This window comes from Marmota monax, unplaced genomic scaffold (genome assembly GCF_021218885.2).
Source record: "Marmota monax isolate L192 unplaced genomic scaffold, Marmota_monax_Labrador192_F-V1.1 WCK01_AAM20220418_F8-fsc00228, whole genome shotgun sequence".
NCBI lineage: Eukaryota > Metazoa > Chordata > Mammalia > Rodentia > Sciuridae > Marmota > Marmota monax.
Window position 1 is genome coordinate 571,033 of NW_026695240.1, and position 23,953 is coordinate 594,985.

At 47.3% G+C, this 23,953-nt stretch overlaps 1 protein-coding gene across 7 annotated transcripts in view; it reads left to right on the plus strand.

Annotated features, from left to right (window-relative positions):
• The window catches only part of Akt2 (AKT serine/threonine kinase 2), a 49,936-nt gene that overhangs the window by 19,134 nt on the left and 6,849 nt on the right, over positions 1–23,953 (plus strand). For all 7 annotated transcript variants that reach the window (XM_058577674.1, XM_046440170.2, XM_058577677.1 and 4 more), the window contains 5 exons: positions 9,707–9,835; positions 11,321–11,432; positions 22,220–22,373; positions 22,794–22,925; positions 23,651–23,716. In XM_058577674.1, coding sequence (XP_058433657.1) covers positions 9,707–9,835; positions 11,321–11,432; positions 22,220–22,373; positions 22,794–22,925; positions 23,651–23,716 — 593 coding nt within the window. The remainder of the gene's footprint in view (positions 1–9,706; positions 9,836–11,320; positions 11,433–22,219; positions 22,374–22,793; positions 22,926–23,650; positions 23,717–23,953) is intronic.

Below are 23,953 nucleotides of genomic sequence, written 5' to 3' on the forward strand. Positions count from 1 at the left end.
TGGAAGCGTAGGGTGATTACTGACCCAAGGAGTTAGTGTTTATAGCCTCCATGCCACTAGCTACGTGCATACCACTTCATGGAATCCTTCAGAGTCCCTGGGGAGGGAGCTGAGGATCTACTGGGGCTGAGTGTCCAGGCCTAGCTGGACACCCTGGACAAGCCACAGACCAGGCCTCAGGCTCTGCCTTGCATCAGTGATCTTGTTCATAACCCCGTTTTGTTTATTTATTTATTTATTTATTTACTTACTTACTTATTTATTTATAAATTTTGAGACAGGGTCTTGTTAAGTTGCTGAATGTCTCACGTAATTGCTGAGGCTGGCCTTGAACTTGCAGTTCTCCTGCCTCAGCCTCCTGATTTGCTGGGATTACCTGAATGCACCACTGCTCCTAGCCTCATTTAATAGGTGTGGAAAGAGGCAGAGAAAGGAAGTCACTTAATTGAGGGCAGTATTCAACATTCATTCAGCAAATATTCGTTGACATTGTCCCATGTTTTGGGACACAGTGGCATCCTCATAGAATTCACATTCCAGTAGGGAATGGGGACAAACAACAAATGAGTAGACATGTGATAGTGATAAGTGCTGTTGTGAAAAAAAAACGTAGAAACTCTGAGGAGCAAGGGGCCAGGGAGATGGGCAAGGCAAAGGAGGCTGCTTTGAGGAGCCCTGGAGAAGGTGCAGGAGTGAGCCACACAGATAGCTGAGCAAGGGCGTCCCAGGGGGAGGGACAGCAAGGTCAGGGCTCTAACATGGAGGTGATGCCTGGTGCGTTGTGTTCTTGCAGTGCTGGGGATGGACCCAAAGCCTTATGCACATAGACAGGTACTCTCTCTTAAGGTGCCATACAGCCAGCCCATGCCCATTGTTTTCTAGGAAAAGCATGACTGGAGCGCAGTGAGTAGGGTGAAGTGGAGGAGAGAGGAATGACATAGCTCCCACCATGTTGGGCCCTGTAGGCTACAGAAGGGACCTTGGCTTTAACTCTGGACAGTGGAAGCTCAGGGTATTGTGACCCATGGTGGGACCTGATGCAGTGTACTGATGGGAAGTTGAGGCGCTAGTAAAGTCATGGGTGGGGAAGAGACTAGTCCTTAAGACTCCCAAAGTTGCCTGTTCCCTGGGCCAGCCGCCAGGTGACCCTGGGATGCAGGCAGGAAGAAGCACATGCTATGAAATGGCTTTGTCCATAGCTGAATTTTTAGTAGCTGTTCTACTTGCACTTCACTTTCTTTTTCTTTTTCTTCTTCTTCTTTTTTTGTTTTTTTTTGGTGTGTGTGTGTGTATGTGATGGTGGTGCTGGGATTTGAACCTAGAGCCTCATGCATGTCAGGCAAACACTTTACCACTAAGCTATCTCCTTAGCCCCTCCCTCTACTTGCACTTTCATCCATTCATCAAGCATTTATTGATGGATCAGTCCCTGTGGTTCAGGTATAGTCCCTGTGGATCAGTTCCTGTGGTTCGGGTGCCAGGGTTGTAGCAACATCCCGTACTTGTGATGATATCTTACATTCTGGGTGGGAGGCAGGTAGCACCCAGGCTGATGCGAGTATGCTGTGGTGGTACATGCTGTGGAGTAGAACCAGACAATGAGAGAAGGATGGGGTGTGAGGTGGGCAGGAACTTGGAGACCCATCTTAATTTCAGTGGTTAGGAGGAGGCCTTCACTAAGAAGAGGATGTCTAAACGAAGACCTGAAGGAGCCAGACTTGGTGGTGCACACCTGTAACTCTAGGTGTTTGGGTGGCTGAGGCCAGCCTGGGCAATTTAGCAAGACCCTGTCTCAAAGTGAAAAATAAAAAGAGGTAGGGATGTAGCTCAGTGGCAAGGTACCCCAGGGCTCAATTCACAGTAACCAGGGAAAAAAGACCTGTGGGAGGCAGAAGAGGGCACCACAGCTCACTGGGTCAGGGGCACATGGACAGAGGGGATGGCCAGCGAGTCCTGAGGTGGGTGAGCAGGTGATTGATGGGATTGACCCTGTGGAACCAGGAGAAGAGAACCATTCTGCCCTGTCCCAGTCCACAGACACCAGACAGTGATGGGAGACAGAGGCCACTGCCAGGCAAGGACTCCCCATCAGAATGAGCAGAAGGACCCATTTCCTGCTGCCCTGTCCAGGCAGGGGCAGCATTCATGGCACCTCAGCCCAGCCCCTACAGACAACCCTGAATTTGGGTCTGTTAGTGGAACTTTGCAAAATTTGACAGATGGTGATGGTGGGCAAGTTGTGTCATTTGACTGAGCCTTCATTTTACATCTGTATCTTAGGTTAACAGCCCAGGCCTCTGTGACCATGAGGGCAGGGATTTCCACGTGACTTGTTCACTGACGTGTCCTCATCACCTCAAAAAGTGCTTGTCATACAGTAGGCACTCAGTAAATGATAGTTGGATGAACAACTGGAATTGTGTGTGGTGCGACTGTGCTAGAGTGTGCAAGGGTCTTGGGTCTGTCCCTCAACTCAAGCTTCCTGAGGCCCATGGGTCACTGGGCTCAAGTGCCAGGAATCTTGGAGGTAATTGGAGAACTGTCAAAGGCTGGGGAGTTTATCTCTGGCCTGGGGACTTAGCCGATGGCATTAAGTGGGTCTCAGTCCCTATTAGGGCATCACTGTCCCCATTCATGCTGCGAGACCAGATGAGTGGTCCACAGTCCTGTCCCTGTCTGCTGAGTTGGCCCAACTTGGACATACCTGCCTTGAGTTAGCACAACACACGTGTGCACACCTGTGCTCGTGTACTTCCAGGCCTCCCTGGTGCCTGTCATTGAGGCAGCTGTTGTCTTGGCACCTCTGCTCCAACCCTTGCTGGCTAAAATAATTGCTGTACTGTTTTTTGGAGTGCCCACCCTGCCAGGCTCTGGACTCTGCCCCAGACAAGCCCAGTGTTGATTTTTTTCGGTGTGGCGGGGAGGAGGTTTCCTGGGGATTAAACTCAGGGGCACTCATCCACTGAGCCACACCCTCAGCCCTTTTTTGTATTTTATTTAGAGACAGGGTCTCACTGAGTGGCTTAGCACCTGGCTTTTGCTGAGGCTGGCTTTGAACTTGCGATCCTCCTTCTTAGCCTCCTAAGCCACTAGGATTATAGGCATGCACCACTGTGTCTGGCCCCAGTGTTGAATTTTCATAGATGCCCTGTAAGGTGGCTACCATCTTACTAGCAGCAAGAGTGATCACCCAGAGTTTTAGTGCAGAGTGTGAGGTTGAATTCAGGCCTCCTGGCTGCTGAATGAATGAATGTCCTCAAAGTCTAGTCTATGTGCTGCCTCTTGTTCAGCAAGATCTAAGAATGTGGAGTCCCTTGTGCTACTGGTGGGTCCTGCTTGTGGCATGGCCTTAGTACACCACCGCCATCATTAGCAGAGTGCCCACCCTCTGCCAGGCTACGTACAAGGCCAACTTAGTGGTCAGGAGTGCTAGCTCTTACAGGACAGCTGTGAACCTTGACAAGGCTGCCTGTGCCTCAGGTTCCCCATACAAAATGGGGGATAAGATCACAAGACTCCTTTTTTCTTTAATCTAGGTTTCTTGATATCCAAGACGAGTTCTGGATAATTACCTCACCCCTGTGCCAGCGTGCGTGCAATAAAGAAATAGAGCTGGGTACAGTGTTACATGCCTGTAATCCCAGTAACTTGGAAGGCTGAGGCAGGAGGATTGCAAGTTTGAGACCAGCCTCAGTAATTTAGCAAGGGCCCAGGCAACTTAGTGAGACCCTGTCTCAAAAAATAAAAAGGGCTGGCAATGCGGCTCAGTGGTAAAGCCCCTCTGGTTCAATCCCTAGTCCCCCCCCAAAAAAAACAGAAAGAAAGAAAACAAAACAATCTGCAAAAGCCTCTGCTCCCTTCCCAAGCTTGCAGTTTTCTAATTTTTGTCTTTTTAAAAAAAAAAAGGTGGAAATTTATATAATATTATAATAACCATCTTAAATTATACAATTCAGTGGCCTTTTAATACATTCATGATGTTGTGTTAACCATTACCTCTAACTAGTTCCAAAATGTTTTCATCACCTCCAAAGAAAACTTTATACCCATTAAGCAGTCAGTCTCTGTACCCTCTTGCTCCCAGTGTCTGGCAGCTATCAGTTTGCTTTCTGTTTTTATGGGTTTACCTACTCTAGACCCTTCGTATAAATAGAATTGTACAATATATGCTCTTTTGTGATGGGCTTCTTTCACTTACATAATGTTTTTGAGGTTCCTCTGTGTTACAGCATGTATCAGTACTTCATTCCTTTTTAAAGGCCAAATAATCAACTTTATGGACATATCATATTTTGTTTATCCATCCATCTCTAGATATATATTGGAGTTGTTTCTACCTTTTCACTATTGTGAATAGTACTGTTATGAACAAAATGTACAGTATTTGTTTGAATACCTGTATTCAGTTCTTTCATGTGCATTACCTAGGACAATTGCTGGATCATGTAGTCTGTATTTGTAATTTGCATTTATAATCTAGTATCTAATATACATAATATGTAAATGTGTGTAATTATATAATCTGAGTCATATTTCCTATATTTATAATTTATAGTATATTCTGTGTTTAGCTTTTTGAGGAAGTACCAGATTTTTCTACAGTGTCTTGTACCATTTACATTCCAAAAATGCACAGGGTTTTATTTTCTTCATCTCCTTACTAAACAGTCCTTGTGTGTGTGTGTGTGTGTGTGTGTGAGAGAGAGTGTGTTTAGTACTAGGGGTTGAACTGAGGGGCACTCAACCACTGAGCCACACCCCACCCCTAGTTTGTATCTTATTTAGAGACAGGGTCTCACTGAGTTGCTTAGCACCTGGCTTTTGCTGAGGCTGGCTTTGAATTCTGTGATCCTCCTGCCTCAGCCTGCTGAACCGCTGGTATTAACAGGCATACTCCACTGTGCCCTGCAGTTTATTTTTTATTTTGACAGGGTCTCTATAAGTTGCTGAGACTGGCTTTGAACTTGCAATCCTCCTGCCTCAGCCTCACGAGCCACTGGAATTACAGATGTGTAATACCGTGCTCAGTTTTGTTTGTGTTGTTGTTTTTTTTTTTAATATTTTTTTAGGTGTTGATGTACCTTTATTTTATTCATTTACTTATATGTGGTACTTAGAATCAAACCCAGTGTCTCACAAATGTGAGGCAAGTGCTCTACTACTGAGGTACAACTCCAGCCCCTTTTGTTTGTGTTTTTAAGATTATCATTATTGCTGGGCAGAGTGGTACACGCCTGTAAGCCCAGCGGTTTGGGAGGTTGAGGCAGGAGGATCCGGAGTTCAAAGCCAGCCTCAGCAACAGCAAGGCACCAAGCAACTCAGTGAGACCCTGTCTCTGAATAAAATATGAACTAAATCTGGGGATGTGACTCAGTGGTTAAGTGCCCCTGAGTTCAATCACCGACCGCCCACCCCCCCACCAAAAAAAGATTATTATTATTATTACAGTCATCTCAGTGCGTGTGAAGTAGTGTCTCATCATGATTTTGATTTTTTTTTTTTTTTGGTAACAACTGTGTTATTAAGAATTTTTTCATGGCTTGTTGGCCATTTGTATAGTCTTTGGAGGAATGTCTGTTCAAGTCCTTTACCCCCTTTTTAATAAGCTATTTGTCTTTTTGTTGTTGAGTTGTAAGAGTTCTTTATATTTTATATTTTCTAGATACTAGACTCTTGTCATATGAGTTGCAAGCATTTTTTCCTGTTCTGTAGGTTAATTTTGTCTTTGTCCATTCATCCCTCCCCTCTTCCCCTCCCTGCTTCCTTTCTTTTCATTCCTTCTTTCCCTTCCCTTCCTCTCTCCCTCTCTCTTACCTTTCTTCCCTCCTTCTTTTCCCTTTATTTTTATTTTTGGCATTGATGATTGAACCCAGGGGAGCTTAACCACTGAACCACGTCTCCAGCCCTTTTTATATTTTACTTAGAGACATGGTCTTGCTGAGCTACTTAGTACCTTGCTAAGAACTCTGAATTCATGATCCTTCTGCCTCAGCCTCCCAAGCCACTGGAATTATAGGAGTGCGCCAGCATACCCAGCCCCAACCCTTTTTATTTTTGTTGTGAAACAGAGTCTTGCTAAGTTGATAGGCTGGCCTCAAACTTGGTATCCTTCTGCATCCTGAGTAGCTGGGATTATAGGCATGTGCCTTCATACCTGGCTGCCTTTTAATTTCTTGATAGTGTTCTTTCATGCACAAAAGTTTTTCATTTTGATAAGTTCACTTTTTTTTTTTTTTTTTGTTTTTTGTTTTTTGGTGTCATCTAAGAGTGCCAAATCCACGATAGTGAAGATTTAATCCTTTGTATTCTAGTTAGAGTTCTACAGTTTCAGCTCTTAGATTAATAGATTTTTAATGCGTTTTTGTATGTGGCGGATAGAATGAGGTAGAGGTCTGAGTTCACTCTTTTGCATGTGGACTTCCAGGTGTGCCAGCACTATTTGCTGCATTATTCTAGTGAGTGCTCTGGCACCCCTTGTTGAAAGTCATTTGACCTTAGTGTTTGGGTTTGTCATTTAATTTCTTGATTCTGTTTGATTGGTCTATATATTTATCCTTATACCACACTGTTTTGGTTATTGTAGCTTTGTGTAGTCGGTTTTGGAATTGGGAAATATGGAGTCTTTTAACTTGGCTAAAAATTTTTAATGTTGTCTTGGATGTTTGGAACGCCTTGCAATTCCATATAAATTTGAAGATTGACTTTTCCATTTCTCTAAAAGGGCTGCTGTTGGAATTTTGAGAGAGATTTCATCACACCTGGTCACTCTGAATATTGTCAGCCTGACAATGTTAAATCTTCCAATCCAGTAACAAGGGATGTCCTTGCATTTATTAGATCATTTTTTTAAATTAATGTTTTATAGTATGAAAATCTTTTATCTCCATGGTTACATTATTCCTAAGTATTTTATTCTTTTGGAGACTATAGTAAATGAATTTTTTTTAAATTTCCTTTTGGGACTATTGGTTGTTGGTATATAGAAACATAGCTGATTTTTTTTAAACATTTATTTTTTAGTCATAGGTGGACATAATATCTATTTTATTTTTATGTGGTGCTGAGGATTGAACTCGGTGCCCCACACATGGTAGGCAATCGCTCTACCTCTGAGCCACAACCCCAGCACCCCCCCCCAACAATGTACCTGAGTTTTGTACGTTGATTATGCTAAACTTATTAACTCTAGAAGTTACTTTGGACACAATACCTTTATTTTATTTATTTATTTTTGTATGGTGCTGAGGATGAAACCCAGTGACTTAACATGCACTAGGCAAGCACTCTACAACTGAGCCACAATCCCAGTCCGGGTATTTTTATTTTTATTTTTTTTAATTGGGGTCTCAATATTTTGCCCAGGTCAGCCTTGAGCTCCTGGGCTCAAATGATCCTTTGGTGTCAGCCTCCTGAGTAGCTGGGACTTTAGGTCCAAGCCACTACACCTGGCTACTCTGTAGATTCTTTGTGCTTTTTCTCTACATAGGATCACATTATCAGCAAAGTAGAGGTAATTTTCTTCTTTCCTTTTCCCTTTAGTACCTTTTATTCCATTTTGCACAGTAGTGGAAAAGACGGGCATCCTTGTCCTGATCCTGACCTTAGGGAGAAGCTTTCAGTCTTTCCTTATTGAGTGTGACGTCAGTCATCAGCCGTGGGCTTTTCATAGATGCCTTTTATCACATTACGGAAGCTCCTTCTGTTCATAGCTTGCTAAGTATTTTTATCCTGAAAAATACTTAGATTGTCAGATGCTTTTCCTGTGTCGATTGGGACGATCACATCATTCTTTCAATGTACATTGAACCATCTTTTCATTCCTGGGATACATTTCACTTGGTCATGGGATATAAATGTACATATATATATTTTAAAACAGATTCACTTTATTGGCCAAGCTGGCCTTGAACTCTTGCCTTAGTCTTCCGAGTAGCTGGGGCTCTCGGTCTTCACCACCACACCAGACATCTTTTTAATATGCTGTTGAATTTAGGATTTTGCTAGTGTTTGAACTTTATATAAATGGAGTAATTTATATCTACATTTGAGAGAATTTTATAAGTTAAAACCCACTCATGAGATACTTAAGACAGTGCTTGACACAAAGAGCACTGTGGTATCATTATTATTCATTGCTGTCTTCCTCCTCAGTTAGTGGATGGCCCCAGAAGAGGAAACAGTTCAGAAAAGGGAAATGATTTACTTACATCCAGCAGATATACCTCAGTCCACTGTGTCCTGCCTCTTCATGTGCCATGGAAGTCAAGTGCCTGGCACATACTTCTTGCACAGTGGACTGATAATGAAGAGCATTCATTGAGTGTATGCAATGTGCTGGGCTCTTGAGCTGGGTGTTTCATGGTTGCTGTCTCATCATTGAGATATAATGGACATGCCTTACAATTTATCCTTCTGAAGGGGACAGTTCAGTATTCAGAGTTGTGCAACCAACACTACAGTCAATTGTAGAAGATTTTTTTACACACCAAAAGATTCTGTCCCCATTGGCCATCACCTTCCAGTTTTCCCCTAGGCCCTGCATCCCAAGTGGACTCATATAGATACTCCTCAACATGGCAGGATTACATCGCAGTAAACCTATCATAAGTTAAAAATACATTTAATGCACCTAACTTACAGAGCACTGGAGCTTAGCAGTAAGGGATGGTAGTGTTGGTTGAGCACCTTTGTGATCATGTGGCTGACCAGGAGCCCAGTATCATATACTGTGTATAGGTATACTGTGTATAGGTAGCTTGGGAAAAGTTCAGAATCTCCCATTGAAGTGTGCTATGTACTGAAGGCATGTTGGCCTCATGCTGTCATAAAGTTGAACCACTGTAAACACTGTCTGGAATTTGTGGTCCTTTGTGATTGATTTCTTTCACTTAGCCTAAGTATGGTTCATCCACTTCATAGCATGGAACTTCAATTCTTTTTATGGTCTACAAGTTTTCCATTTGGATCCACCAAGTTCTGTTGATAAACCATTCATTGGTTGATAAATATTTGGGCTGTTTCTACTTTGGGGCTGCTATGAGTACTGCTGCTGTGGATGCTCATGTGTGGGTTTTTATGTGGACATTTGTTTCACCATCTCATTTCCCCCTTGGCAGCCCTCAAAGGAGCGGGTCCTTGTAGAAAGTGTTCAGGCAAGTGCGTGTGGGTCCTGCCTCAGCCTCCTCCTGGCTCCCAGCCTCCAGAAAAGTGGAAGGGATTACAGGTGCTCAAAGGGTGTGGAAGCAGCTATAGCCCACCTGGCACAAAAGTATTTTGACATTTGATTCACCATCTGGGTCCTACGTGGCCATGCTGGTGAATTCAAGCCCATGGCATTTGGCCTTAACAGGGTCACAGGGCATGTGTGTTTAGAGGCCTGGGCCTCCCTTAGGATGGGACCATCTGGCAGGGATAGCTTGCTGTTGGCCACATGCTGAGGCAGCTGGTGTTCTGGGGCACTGTTACAGGCGCCTTCCTGCCAGGCATGACCCTGTGGATCACTCAGGACCAGCCCAGTGCCCCAGCCTGCGTCAGCAGGGGCCACCTTGAGGGCTCCCCTGGGAGAGGCACACTTGTCCACCCTCCTCCCACTGTGGTGCCCCTTGTGAGTCACCGTCACACTGGGCTGCCTGCCTGCCCGCCTGCCTGCCCGCCTGGGATACTGTTCAACCTTGTCCTGACCTCTCTCCTCTCCCGCCTCTTTCAGGTGAATACATCAAGACATGGAGGCCCCGGTACTTCCTTCTGAAGAGCGATGGCTCCTTCATTGGGTATAAGGAGAGGCCAGAGGCTCCTGACCAGACTTCACCCCCCTTAAACAACTTCTCTGTAGCAGGTGAGTCTCAGGGCAAGTAGGCCAGCAGAACTTGGAGAATGGCTGGCAGATCTTGGGGGCACATGGGTCTTGGTCATTCTTGAGCCAGAGGACTGTCCTGGGCTTGTTTGCCCTCAGATCCATTTCCCATCCTTCTCCTGCTCTCCCTCCTTGTCAGCTGGGTGCTGTGGGGTCATCCTATGGGAGGTGGAGAATGAGAAGAGGGCGTAAGCAGGGCATTCATACACACCCTTCCCTGGGCCCCAGCTCCAGCTCCAGCTGGCCCTGTGGTTCCAGCTGGAGTGCTGTCCTGCTCTGGTAACAGCCTCCTCCCTTCATCCCTCTCACCTAGAAGGGTCATGGCTTCCCACTCAGCTGATCAGGGCTGACCTCATGTCCTTGGTTCCCTCTGTAGCACCCGAAATGGTGCTACAGAGTCAGCTTTGCAAACCCAGTTTCCTTGCCTTGTTCTTGTGGAACAGGGGACTCCCCCAACCCCCACCTCCTTCCTTCCCTGCTGACGTGATTTGTACTGTGTCCTTGTTGTACCTGCTAAGAATGTTTCACAGGCAGCCCAGTCTCCTCAGCACCATCCTCTCAGGTCTGTCCTACAGCTTCCTCCCCAGCCCAACTCCTCCCTGGAGGCTCTCCTGCAACCCAGCCCTCACACTGTCTGTAGGAAGCCTTTTTCCTGGCTGCTTTCTCCATATGCTGGTGGCTTCTGCCTCGACTTCTTGCTTGTACTCCCAGCCTTTCCCCAGCAGCTTCCTGGACATTTCTCCCCAAGTATTCTCCAGGTTCCTCATACTCACCATGTTTCAAACTGACCTTCCCACCTCCCTTCTCCTTCCCTCTCTCAAACTTGTCATCTTCTCAGTCTCCTTGGGACAGCTCTGTTGTGCCTGGTGTTGGTCCCAAATGCCTCTCCCTCCTGCTGCAACCTGCTCCCTTTCCTCCCCTGCCTGCCCCACTCTGCTGCAGCTCATCCCCTCCATCTAGGTCCTGCCACAGTCTCTTCCCTGGCTTCTGGCCTCCAGTCTCATCCTCCATGGCAGCCAGGGGATCTGTCTCAGTCTGTCCATGTCCTTTCCATGGCTCCCTGCTGCCCTGAAGACAAAGTTCATATTCCTTACCATGGCCTCTAAAGCCCTGTCCAGCTGACTCTGGCCCACCTTTCCTAAGTGACTGCTCACTTTCCCCTGTCTAACACTTGGAGCAGAGTTGACATCCCCTCTGACTCAGTTTTCTTTGCCTTCAGGCCTCAGGTCAGAGATGCCCCTTCCTCAGGGTTGGATGCTGCAGCTGGCTGTCTCTGTCCCAACCCGACTGCTAAGTTGTTACCATCTGATGGTCTGCCCTGAGGGCAAGGCCAGAGCTGTCTTGATCTCTGATGGGTCCCCAGCACCATCTAACATGGGACTTGACACACAGGTGGCTCAGGGAATATGGGCTGCAGGCCAGCAGGGTCATCCCCTCACTGTCCCAATCCTCCTCCCTTGCCTGCAGAATGTCAGCTGATGAAGACCGAGAGGCCAAGGCCCAACACCTTCGTCATTCGCTGTCTGCAGTGGACCACTGTCATCGAGAGGACCTTCCATGTGGACTCTCCAGATGAGAGGTGAGTCTGAGCCTCCATGTGGCTGCCCTTTGAGAATGGTCAAGCTTGGTGCGAGGGGAAGAGGCACAATGGACAGATTCCCCTGGGCCCAACTGAGGAATTCCCAGTTTTCCACCCTTCTGGTGTGAAGTCTTCTACCTGGAACTGAGAAGAACTGGAAGTTTTGGTGTGAAAATTTCACTCTGTCCTTGGACTTGTAGGCACATCAGAGTCACTGATGACAGTGACTTGTTAGAAAGAGCTTGTTAATGACAGACTTTAGGCCTGACCACTATGGAGGGTCAGCAGACTGTTCCTAGTGCGCATCTTTGTTGATTCTAAAGTAGGTCTAGAAAGTCACTTTAAAAGTTCAATTTAATAATCAGAAGAAGTTATGTAGATTCATCTGGTTCAAAAGTCAGGCCGAGAGTGGGGAACCAAGGCACATATCTATAATCCCAGCAATTCAGGAGGGTGAGGCAGGAGGATTGCAAGTTCAAGGCCAGCTTCAGCAACTTAGCAAGTTTTTGTCTCAAAATAAAAAATAAAAAGAGCGGGGGTAAACCAATCCCAGTACCCTGGGTTCAATCCCAGTACCAAAAAGAGGAAGAAGAAATAAAGGCAAGCTGGGGCTTAGCTCAGAGCTAGAATGTTCACCTAGCATTCTCAAGGCCCTGGGTTCCATCTTCAACTCCACAACAACACCACAAACAAACAAACAAACTGCCTTCCCCCGTCCTTGCCATATGGAATGAGGAGGTGTCTGGTGAAAGTTTCACTGTCACCGCTCCCCTTCCCTCCATTCTCCATCCCCCAGATAACTACTTGTCTTCTGTGTGCTTGAAGAGCAGATGGAGGCCTTGGCGCCTGGGCCCTAGAAGGCAGCACTGCACCCACGCTGTTCTGAACTTGCCTTTTGCACTTCACTGAGTATCTTGTGGACTCTTTCCGTCTCGTCTCGTATAGAGAGCTGCTGCCCCGCCACAGTGTTTTTTCTGCTTCTCTTTTTAACAGCTGGACATGTGCATGCCTGTTTAACTAGCAGTTCTTTGTTAATGGTGACTGGGGTTGTGTCCAGCCTTTGGCTCACTGTAAGCAATGCCACAGTGAAATGTGTGCTGTCTCATTTCTCATGTGTGCAGGTCAGCCTGTATGAGGAATTCTTAGATGTAGGATTGCTGGGTCACAAGAATGTATACTTGTCTTTTTTTTTTTAATGGTACTTGGAATTGAACCTGGGTCACTCTACCATTGAGCCACATTCCCAGTCCTTTTCAGCAGCTTGCAAGTTGTGGAGGCTGGCCTTGAATCTGTGATCGCCTCTTGAGTCACTGTGTTCAGCTTGCATGTGTTGTTTTCAGAGGTAGTTCTATGAGGTGATGTCTGAGTGTCTTCATGGCCTTGTGTTTTCAAACATTTGGGTTTTTATCAGTCTGAGTAGTGGGAAATAGCACTTCAGGGTTTCTCTGTCTCTCTGGTTGAGTTTGAGCCTCAAGGGCCATGTGAATTTCCTTTTCTGAACTATCTGTTTATATCTTTTTTCTATTGAGTAGTTGGTGTTGTTCTTATTTATATCTGAAGGTTCTTTGTATATTAGAAAACTCATTCCTTTTATAACGAGTGGCAAAGTTCTTCCTCCCACTTCGTCCTTTTGGACATCACCTCGAGAAACACGTCTAGCTTGCCTGTGGGGTAGGGCTTCCCTCTGGAGACGCCTAAACAGGGCCATGCAAGAGAGCTTCCTGCTGTGATGGAAATGTTAAGTGTGGCAACTGAAGAGTGGAAATTTGATCTTAATTGCCTTTAATCAATTCCAGTAGCCACTCATATGGCTAGTGGTACCCTCTTGGACAGTGCAGTTCTAGAGCCTGCACAAAATAATATCACAAGATGTTACCACAGTCTATTCTGTAATTATTGTTGCATATCTCCCCAAGGTTAAAAATATACTTACCCCACCAAGGGGAACAGAATTACCATTTCAGGCCAGCTTAGTTGTTACTCAGTTGAAAACTGGGGACCAAAATATAGGCTGTCAGTGAGAGCAAATCTGACAAATAGGTGCTTAGGACCTGGGTGTTGGGCTGAGTTGTTTTTTGCTTGTTTGTTTATTTGTTTGTTATGTTTCTCTTTTTTTGGTAGGAGGGGGGCTGAGTTTTGAAGGATGGTTAGGAGGTAGGAATTAGAAAGGTCCAGGAAAAGGACTGATCAGCATATGCAGAGGCCTGGAAGTGAAACAGCTTGTGTGTCCCAGGGACCACAGAGAGTTCTGTGTCACCAGGGAATCCACCAGCGGAAGTCTTGGAAGAGGGGAAGTGGAGGCGCTTGAAGCTGGAGGGCCCAGCCAGGGCCTTGGCCCCTAGATGGAGATCCCTGCAGAGCTTGGCAGGCATTTAATAAATTAGGGTTTGTCACAGGGTTGTTAAGAGATTCAGGGGATGATAAACAGGAAGCCCTTGATTCAGCAGTACCTGGCACACAACTTGCAAGCCTGGAAAAGGAGCAGCAGGGAGCCAGCAGTGGTTTAGTAGGCAAGAGAGATGATCTAGTTTCCATTCTCACAAGGTGACACACCCTTCAGTGTGGTATGACTCCCATTACTAAGACTGTGGGAGCTGGATGGAGCATTTTTCCTTTTCTTAGGAACTTCTGCTGCCTTTGGAGAGAGAATCGCTGGGTTGGATCCAGAGAGACCAAACCCCAGATTCCTGCCCTTAGCCCTGGGGGCACTGTGAGCCAGAAACCCAGCAAGAGGGAGGCCACTCTGTTCTGCTTATGGCTGGCCATGCTTTCCTTGCTGCTCTGCCCCACATAGGCCTGAGGTCACTGGTTGCCCTGCGTCTGGAGAGAGATGGGGTGGCAGGGGAGACAGGAAGCACGCCGGTGGCTGAACATGGCTTGGACACTGCAGCACCTTCCTTACTGGGAACCTGGTTGCCTCTCCTGCCTTCCCCAGGAAGCTGGGGACCCTCCTCGCACCCCACCCTGCTGGCAGCTTGTTTCAGATGCAGAAAAGTTGAAAGAATAGTATCACTGTGTGAACCTGCGGGTACCTGTGCCTGGGTGCGGTGTTTCTGCTGTATTTACCTCATCGGGCTATTTTTTACTGAATCTTTTGTTATTTTCCTGATTATTTTGTGCTTCTGTTTGTACTTCATGACACTGTTCCTTACCACTGCAGACAGGCATCTGCCACGAATAAGGACTTTCCCTCACAAGATCATGATATCCTCACACCTGAGATGAGTATACAGGTTGAGCCTCTTGATCTGGAAATCTGAAATCCAAAATGCTCCATCATTGGAAACTTTATCTACCAACATGATGCTCAAAGTTTCAGATTTTGGAACATTTTTTATTTTCCTGTCAGAAATGCTCATAAGGGCTATGCAAAAATCCCCAAATCCAAAAAAGATTCCAAGGTTTGATATAAAGCGTTTGAATGAGGGATGCTCACCTGTAACGTGTGTTTACTGCTCCCCTCTCCTTATCTGTGCCATACTCGAATTTCCCCAGTTACCTCCAAAAATGTTTCTTCAACAAGGATTCCTTTAGGTTCCTGCTGTCTCTTTGGCCTCTTTTAATCTACTTTAGCCCTCTGTCCCCCTGCCCTCCAAGAACTGTTAGCCTTGACAAGCCAGGCTGACTGTCTTGTTGTAGAAAGGCCGAATGTGTCCCTTACTGCCTTTTGACAGGTGGGTGTATTTCCTATAAAGTAGAAGTTAGGTCCACAGTAGGGTTGGCCCACTATAGCCCTGCCTCCTGTTGGTAAGGAAGGTTCTGTTGGAACATGGCCATGTGCATTTGTATATGGCTGCTCTATGGCTGCTTTTGCCCTGCTGTGGCACAGTTTAATAGTTGTGTCAGAGCTGGTGGCCTACAGAGCCTGGAGATTTGCTACTTGGGTCTATAGAATGTTTGCAGACCCTTAGCCTTGACAGGAGTGCTTAATAGTGTATATCCAATACACTTTTTTTTTTTTTCTTTATAAAATGTGGTCCATCCACACATTGGACTTTTTTAAATATGTTTTTAGTTGTAGGTGGACACAATGCCTTTATTTATTTTTACATGGTGCTGAGGATTGAATCCAGTACCTTACCTATGCTAGGGTAAGTGCACAACCACTGAGCCACAACCCGAGCCCCAGCCCCTGGACTCTTTTTTTAAAATATATTTTTATAACCTTATTTATTTTTGTATGTAGCGCTGAGGATCAAACCCAGTGCCTCACACGTGCTACACAAGTGCTCTATCACTGAGCTACAACCTCAGCCCCTGTGTGATCTTTTTGATGTAATTTCTCTGCTCAGGAATCTGAATGGCTGTTAGTCCTTCTTGGAGTGAATTCCAGGGTTTGTGCCATGTTCTACAAGGTCCTGCCCCTCTCCAGACTTATTTCTTGCCACTGGAGCCCACACTCAGTCATGCTGGTCTGCTTGCTGTTCCTTAAACTTGCAAAATACACTCTTGGGTGGGTGCCTTAGCACCTGCTGCTGCCTTGCCTAGGACCCCCTTGAGCAGATATCGTGGCTATTTTTTTAACTTCACAAGTTCTCTATTCAAATGCCACCTTCTCAGAGTGTCCTATCCTGCCTCCTCATGAATGTTTCCCTTACCCAGCTTTATTTTTCTTTATAGAACCTGTCTACTAAGTGTGGCATTTTATATTTATTTATTTGTGCCCGGCATATAAATAGGTATTCAGTAAATGTTTGTTGGATGAATACAAGAATAATTAAAACTAATTCTCTTGAGCCAGATCCTGTTGTAAGGACTGTACATATCAACTTTGTCCTCCCAGCTGATGTTGTCTATGAGAAGGAAGGGAACCCAATACTGTCCAGCCATAAAATGCCCCTTGGGGATAGAGGAGGCCATGCATAGGGTGAAGGGCAGAGGCCCACTCTCAGACCAACAGCTAGCTCTTACTTCTGAAGTAGGAAGGACAGCCCGGCCACCTCTGCCTCCTTGAGCTTCCCTCTGGGGCACGTTGGGTCCTGTTTAGCAGGACAACCCAGGGCAGGGCAAGGCAACTGCTGTGTTCCTTTCTCCTTGGGGCTCAGGTCCCTGGTTGTCCTGGGGACAAAGGAGGAAGTGTGTGTGGAAGCGCTGGTAGGACCCATGCATAGTAGAGTCCTTGGGCAGTGGAGCTGTCCCTTCCTTCCTATACTTCCTGCCACTGGCTCCTCCTGCCTGGACAATGCTGTGTCCACTGCCCCTGGTCTGCAGCCCACATAGCAGTTCTTGGCCTAACACCGAAATTGGAGCTGTCACCCACTGTCAGCCACTTCCCATGATGGATCCCTAACTTAGTGGCACATACAGTTCAGAGTGGTCTGGGCTTGTCCTTCTTTCACTCCCTCTATTGGCTCCAGCCACTCTTGCACCTGCTGTGCCTTCTATAGACACCCCAGGCTCCTTCTCCCTGGGCCTTTGCCTGGATTCCCTTCCCTCCCACTATCCATGTGGCGTCATTGATTTCACAGCTATGTGCCAGATGCCTGTTGTGGGCACTGGGGATGGCTCATATTCTAGTAATAGCCTTTAGATCCTAGTTTAAGTATCACCTCTTCAGAGAGGCCTTCCTGGCTACCCTTTAAGAAAGGGCTCTCTCTGATTCCTGTCTTGCTACAGTAGTCCCCTCTTACCTGAGGGGACATGTTCCAAGACTCTTCCAGTAGATGCCTGAAATAGTGATTGATACCAACCCTCCCACTCTCTCTGTGTATTTTTTTATATACATACATGCCTATGATAAATTTTAAGAGATTAACAACAATAGTAACATTGAACATATATTCTGTCGTAAAAGTTACATTATGTTATAAAAGTGTGGTAGCACACGCCTGTAATCCCAGCAGCTCAGGAGGCTGAGACAGGAGGATAGCAAGTTCAGAGGCAGCCTTAGTAACGTAGGGAGGCTGTTAAGCAACTTAGCGAGGTACTGTCTCAAAATAAAAGGGCTGGGGTGTGGCTCAGTGGTTAAGTACCCTGGGTTCAATCTGTTGTACCAAAATTAAGTTATGTGAATATGGTCTCTCTCTCAAAATATCTTTTTTTAAAAATATTTATCTTTTAGGTGTAGATGGACATAACACACCGCCTTTATTTTTATGTGGTGCTGAGGATCGAACCCAGGTCCCGTCCTTGCTAGGCGAGCACTCTACCGCTGAGCTACAATCCCAGCCCAATCAAAATATCTTATTGTACTACTGTACTCACCCTTCTTCTCATGATGATATTGGAGGATGACCCAGTGCCTACATGATGAAATAAAATGAAGTGACTGACCTAGGCATTGTAGTGATGTGTTAGAGCACTCTAGAAGGCTTACTTGAACACAAATACTTTGGTACTGCTACATTTGATCTGTAGTAGCCAAGAGGCTACTAAGTGACATACGGGTGGGTAGCATATACAGCATGGATACATTGGACAGAGATGATTCATGTCCTGCTAGGTGGGATATAACCTGAGAGTTCATCACAATACTCAGAAGAACATGCAATTTTTTTTTTTTTTTTTGTACTGGAGATTGAACTCAGGGGCACTTGACCCCTGAGCCACATCCCCAGCTCTATTTTGTGTTTTGTTTAGAGACAGGTTCTCATTGAGTTGCTTAGTGCCTAGCCATTGCTGAGGCTGGCTTTGAACTCGCAATCCTCCTGTGTCAGCCTCCCAAGCCACTGGGATTATAGGCATGCACCATCACGCCCAGCAGAAGAATGTGCAATTTAATTTAAGATGTTGATGGACCTTTATTTTATTCATTTATTCATATGTGGTGCTGAGAATCAAACCCAGTTCCTCATACATGTTTGGCAAATGCTGTACCACTGAGCCACAACCCCAGCCAAACTGCTGTATTTTTACACAGTTGGCTTCCCCCGTTAGACTAGGAACTCTAGTGAGCTGTTTCCTGCTGCATCCTTAGCACCCAAACAAGGCCTGGCTTGTAGGAGGCACTTGGTAAACATTGACTGGCTGGCAAGGTGAATCCTCACAACAATCCATTGAGTCACTTCCTCTGTGCTTCGTGTCCAGCAGCTCACATCTCCCCTGTGTGAACCACTAGTGCTTGCTTTACAGATCAGCTCGCTGATGAATGTTAGATGACCTGCCCAGCATCTCCTGAAGGAAGAGGCAGAGCTGGTTTGAACCCAGGCCATCAGCACTAGAGTCTGCTCTTAGCTACTGTGTGACCCGTGCTTTATGTGGGAGGCAGACAACAACTGGAGAGGTTGGGCCAGTGAGGGCCACATGGATTCAAGGCTTGGCTCCCAGCTGCCCAGTGCTGCTCCTATGCTGTACACGTGACGCCCTCCCTAGTGCCGCTTGGGCAAATGTAGCTCCCCATATATTCTTGGCCCTGAAACCCAAGTGAGGATGAGAAGGTTCTGGAAGATACCCCTGATGGGAGAAGTGCTCCTGGGTGAAGAAGGAATGCCTGGGTTGGTGTTCCCAGGCCTCTGCTTACTGGCTGTGTAAGTGAGCAAACATCAGCCTCCCTGTGCCTCAGTTTCCCTATTTGTAGCATGACGTGGATCACAGTTTCTGCTGCCTTGGTCATTGGGAGGGTTAAAGGTGTTACTTCTCACAGCATCATGGTGGCTGCCTGTGTGGAGGGTGTCTGGGGGTGGTGTCCAGTGGGAGAGGCCTCCTCTGGAATGTGGTCCACCTCACAGCTTCCAAGGGGAGGCATCAGTTTGCTTGGCTTCAAGGTCCCTTGGTATGATGTCCCTTGGTCCGTGGACCTGCCCGAGAGTATCTTTGGTTGATTCTCCTGGACCTGTTCTAGGAAGTAAGGCTGGAGCTTTCCTCAGCTTCTCTCAAGTCTGACACTCAGACCCCCAGCACAGGGAAAGGCAGTGGGGACTAGGGAAGAATGGGTTGCCTGGCACTGAGTCCCAGCTCTGCTGTCTCCAGCTGTGTAACCGCCACAGGTGATCTACCTCTCTGTGCCTCCATCTCCATGTCAGAACCCTTCCTTCCCATGCTCTTGAGGTTGTGGCTGTGGAGCTGCACACTCACTGCTGTTATTTTCCTAAGTTGTGACTCTTAACCAGGGAGGGGGTTGGTTTCCTTAAGAGCTCTCCTTTTAGCCCCAGCTTTGGGTAGAAGCTCCCCTCTGCCCCAGACACTGTGTTGAAACCTTTGAGGAGTGTCCTGGACAGAGGCTCTTACTTTTTCTCTGGAATTCTGAGTGCTGCAAGCTTGTAACCTCAGTCCAGTTGGAACTGGACCGGCAGCTGGTCAGCGTTGGGGAGGGCCTCAGTTACCCGCATCCACCTCCTTCATCCTTGGTGGATCCGTTTGGCCCCACGCCTTGCCTTCACACCTTCCCCGAGGCTGGTGCTTCCTGGACCAGGCCCTGGGCCTGCTGCTCTCCACAAGGCAGTCCGCCCTGCTTCAGCAGCTGCCGTGCTGAGGCGGGGATGAGGCTGGAAAGGATGGGACACCCGTACAGCTGATCTGCCAGGCTCAGAGTTGCTTCTGGGGTGCTGTGTTCACTCCATCCCTCTCTTTGTCAGAAAGTTGATATCACACTGTGGGTCTTAATCTGCAGCCAGCTTTTTTCACAATCTCAAAATTTCTCTCCATGAGGTTGTATGTATGATCACACTGTTCGTATCCTTTAGGAGATCTGTGATTTTCTTTCTGCAGTCTGGGGTTGAATCTAGGGTACTGTACCAATGAGCCATCTTCCCAGCCTTTTTTATTTTTATTTTGAGACAGGGTCTCACTGAGTTGCCAAGGCTAGTTTGAACTTGTGATCCTCCTGTCTCAGTCTCTTGAGTCACTGGAATTACAGGTGTGTCCCACTGTGCCTGCCTGTGTGACTTTGTTTTTTATCTACGATTTTAAAATTTCTATGACAGCTGTGATTGACAAGGCATATCATAGGATGTGTCCCTACTCTTTCCCTTTTTTTTTTTCTGAAAACAGGGAAATTAATATAGGCATTGGGCTTTAGGCTGTGACTTGTTCCAAAGGGAGCATGGGTTAAAACCAGTTGAGAAATGCTGGCTAGAAGTGCTGGGTCAGGGAGGGAAGAGGCCAACCCCACTCTGCCTGGGTGTGCAGTGGCCTTGCTGTGCATAGGCCCTGGGGCCACTCAGACTTTGGCTGCCTTGCTTGTTCATTACTTAGATACCTACTGAACACCTGTACAGGTACAGGAGGCATACCACACTCAAAGCTCCTCATGGGGTTGACATATATGGGTTATGGGGACCCCAGACTTTTCTTGGGTGGGAAGGGGCCATGTGCCAACACTTGATGTTTGTGTATCTGTTTCAAAACATGATATGGTGGATACTCACCTCCATCTTACAAAGCATGGTCTCAGGGGAGTGAAGCCAGTTTGAGGAGGAAGAGCCTCCTGTGCACTAACGGGAATCTCTGAGCTTAGTTCCAGCTTGCTTCAGCAAGCCACAGATCTGGGCAAGAACTGTCTGGCCCATTGGCCCTGGGGAAGGCCTCAAGTCCAGTGGGAGTCCAGCTGCCAGGCTTGCAGCAGCTGCCATGTTTTTCTTACTTTTGATTTTTTAATCTGTGCCTCAGTTTCCTCCTTTGAAAGAAAGGAGGAGAGGGTGGTGAATAACAGTGAGTGCTCTCTGAGTGTTTATAATACCAAAAAATAGCAGTGCCCAATTAAGTGGAGAGAGGCTGCCACTGTAAGACACTTCTGTGTTCCAGCAGTGTCAAAACATGGGAAATGCATTGCTGGGCTGATAGGTAAGGAAGTGGCCCTGCTTGATGCCGTGGGACAGAGGCTGGTGGAGGGCAGCTAGAGGATGCGTGTGCATGAAGAACTCGGCCGCTCTTGGTTCTTGGTGGCTTTCTGCCAGCGCTGGCTGCACACACCGTGGCTTCTTTCAGTTTTCGGAATTTGGGAGGCTGCCTGCTTACTCTCTGAATTGTCTCATTCTTAGTGAACATTTTCTATTTCCCGCTGGTAATGTGGCTGATTTCTAGACATAAGCGTAATACATGGGGGTTCAAAATATGTTAGGTTGAACCACTAGAATTGCTGTGTGGTGAGTCAGAAATGGGGGGATGTGAACAATTGAGTGTCATTAAGCCTAATATTTTTTTTCTTTTTGGTCTGCGGTCATTTCCACTAACTAGACAAAGAACAGTTTGCAAGTATCAAAAGAAAATTTGCTCCCAACAACTAAATCATGAGTGACAAAGCCAATTTATTGTTTTCAAACCAGGTCCTTTCTGCTGAGACCACTTCTCCTCCATCTCTTTCTGTCCCTGCCTTGCAGCCCCCACACTCTACCTCAGCAGCCAGTCCCTCCAGGGAGTTCTGCTGGCCAGCTCTCCCTGTGAATTCTTTAGCTGCATTGGTGCTTGAATGCTTAATTTACTCTTGGTTTTGCTTCACAAAACAGTTGAGACCTGTAAACCTGCACTGCTCGTGTGTTCTGAGCAGCTCAGGAGCACGGGCTCCCTCATTCAGGGTTCAAGTTGGTGGCTTCTTTTCAAGGGGCTGTGAACAAAAGTAGTCAGCCCACTTTGATCATTTCAGTGCTACCTGTCTGCACAGGACCCTCAGGCCAGGCCACTCCTGGACAATGGGTGACCTCTCTTTTATTCCACTCTTGACTCTCCCACCTCCACAGTCAGAGGTCTGTGAAGTTTCAGTCGGATCCTGTCAGCTCAACCTGTCTTAGATCTCTCCAAAGCTCCCAAAGAGGTTTGCCCATCTGCTCACCCATTGGAGGCGGTGTGTCTGGGCTGCGAGGTAGCCGTCTGCTTTCCCAGTCAAGGTCTAAGACTTGTGTGTCCCCACACAGGGAGGAGTGGATGCGGGCCATCCAAATGGTCGCCAACAGCCTCAAGCAGCGGGGCCCTGGCGAGGACCCCATGGACTACAAGTGTGGTTCCCCCAGTGACTCTTCCACAGCCGAGGAGATGGAAGTGGCTGTCAGCAAAGCACGGGCCAAAGTGGTACGCGCTGGGGGCAGGTGGCCTGGGGCGGGCTGACCAACCCAGCCTCCCTTGGTTTTCATGCAGATGTGCAGGGGTCTCTGGAGAGACTTCATAGATGCTGTGCAAGATGGGGTGGTTCCAAGTTATGGATGGTACAGGGCTTCTCTGGCCCTGGGGTGAGGGGCAGCCATGGACAGAGCTGCCACGGACTCGTCCTGGGGGGTTGTAAAGACTAGGCGGCCCCATTCAGAGCTCCAGGCCTGCCCCGCATAGCTTGTGCCTGGGAGTGCCTGGCCATAGCCCCTTCAGAACAGAGCTGCTGCCCAGAGCTCCCTCCCTGCTCCTGTAGTGGTATCTTTCCCCTTTCCTTATTAAAGGATTTCCTTCCATGGCCGATTGCCAGGTCCTTGACTGCCCCTGCTTTTTCCCTCCCCTCAGACCATGAATGACTTCGACTATCTCAAACTCCTCGGCAAGGGCACTTTTGGCAAAGTCATCCTTGTGCGGGAGAAGGCTACTGGCCGCTACTACGCCATGAAGATCCTGCGGAAGGAGGTCATCATTGCCAAGGTGGATCCTCGTGGCCGTGCACTGGCTTCCTTGGGGGTTTCAGGAGACAAAATAACAGCTCATGTAGTTTGAGGTCTTACTAGCTTTTATTTGTGATCTGTTAACTGAGGCCACCTCCGTTCTGTGAAATAGAGGGAGAAGTCCCACTGGGCAATGGCAGAGCAGTGAGTGTTGTCAGGGAACAAGGAAACACCATTAAAAAAAAGTGGACCTGGTAACATCAAATTACCTCATACTTCCTTTTGTAGGGGTTAAAGCAGCGAGGACTTTCTTTTCATGTTGATTCAGGTAGACTGGAATCTCCCATTTTTAGGAATAATGGTCTGTTTTGGAATCTAGCTGCTTTCTTAACATTCCATTTGATCATGTGACATTTGGTATGAGTGACTCTACTAGAGCCTAGTGCAGGAGCTCAGTCCAGAGCAGCGGCTTCCCGTGTGAGAGTGTGTGTGTGTGTGTGTGTGTGTGTGTGTGTGTGAGAGAGAGAGAGAGAGAGACTGACTGAGGGTTGAGCCCAGCCTTTGTAAGATCCTAGCCCCTCCTGTTGTAGAATCTCAATCAACTCTTCTTGTAGTTTTGAGAGCTGCTGACTGTCCATATCTGGGTCCTTTTTTTTTTTTTTTGATGGCAAAGAATGGAATTGGTCTTACTCAGGTGCTACTCCCCCAGGCCTCAGGCTGGGGTGTGTGTGGTCACAACTGCTCACCCACACTCTCTGTCTGCAGGATGAAGTCGCTCACACCGTCACTGAGAGCCGGGTCCTCCAGAACACCAGGCACCCCTTCCTCACTGTGAGTCACCCCCCTTCTCAGATGGCAGTGGGTGGTGGGGCTCCAGGCCAGCCCATTTTGCAGAGTTCAGGGAGAGTCCAAACCTCCCACTACAGAGCACAGCCTCAGTGTGCTCCCCATATTGTCTGAATCAAGGCCCTGATGCAGGGTGGCACTTTCCTCAGAGGTGGCGGTTCATGATGTGGGACAGCCCTGGGAGAGCACAGAGCTGTCTTTGTGGATGGGCAGAACCAACCT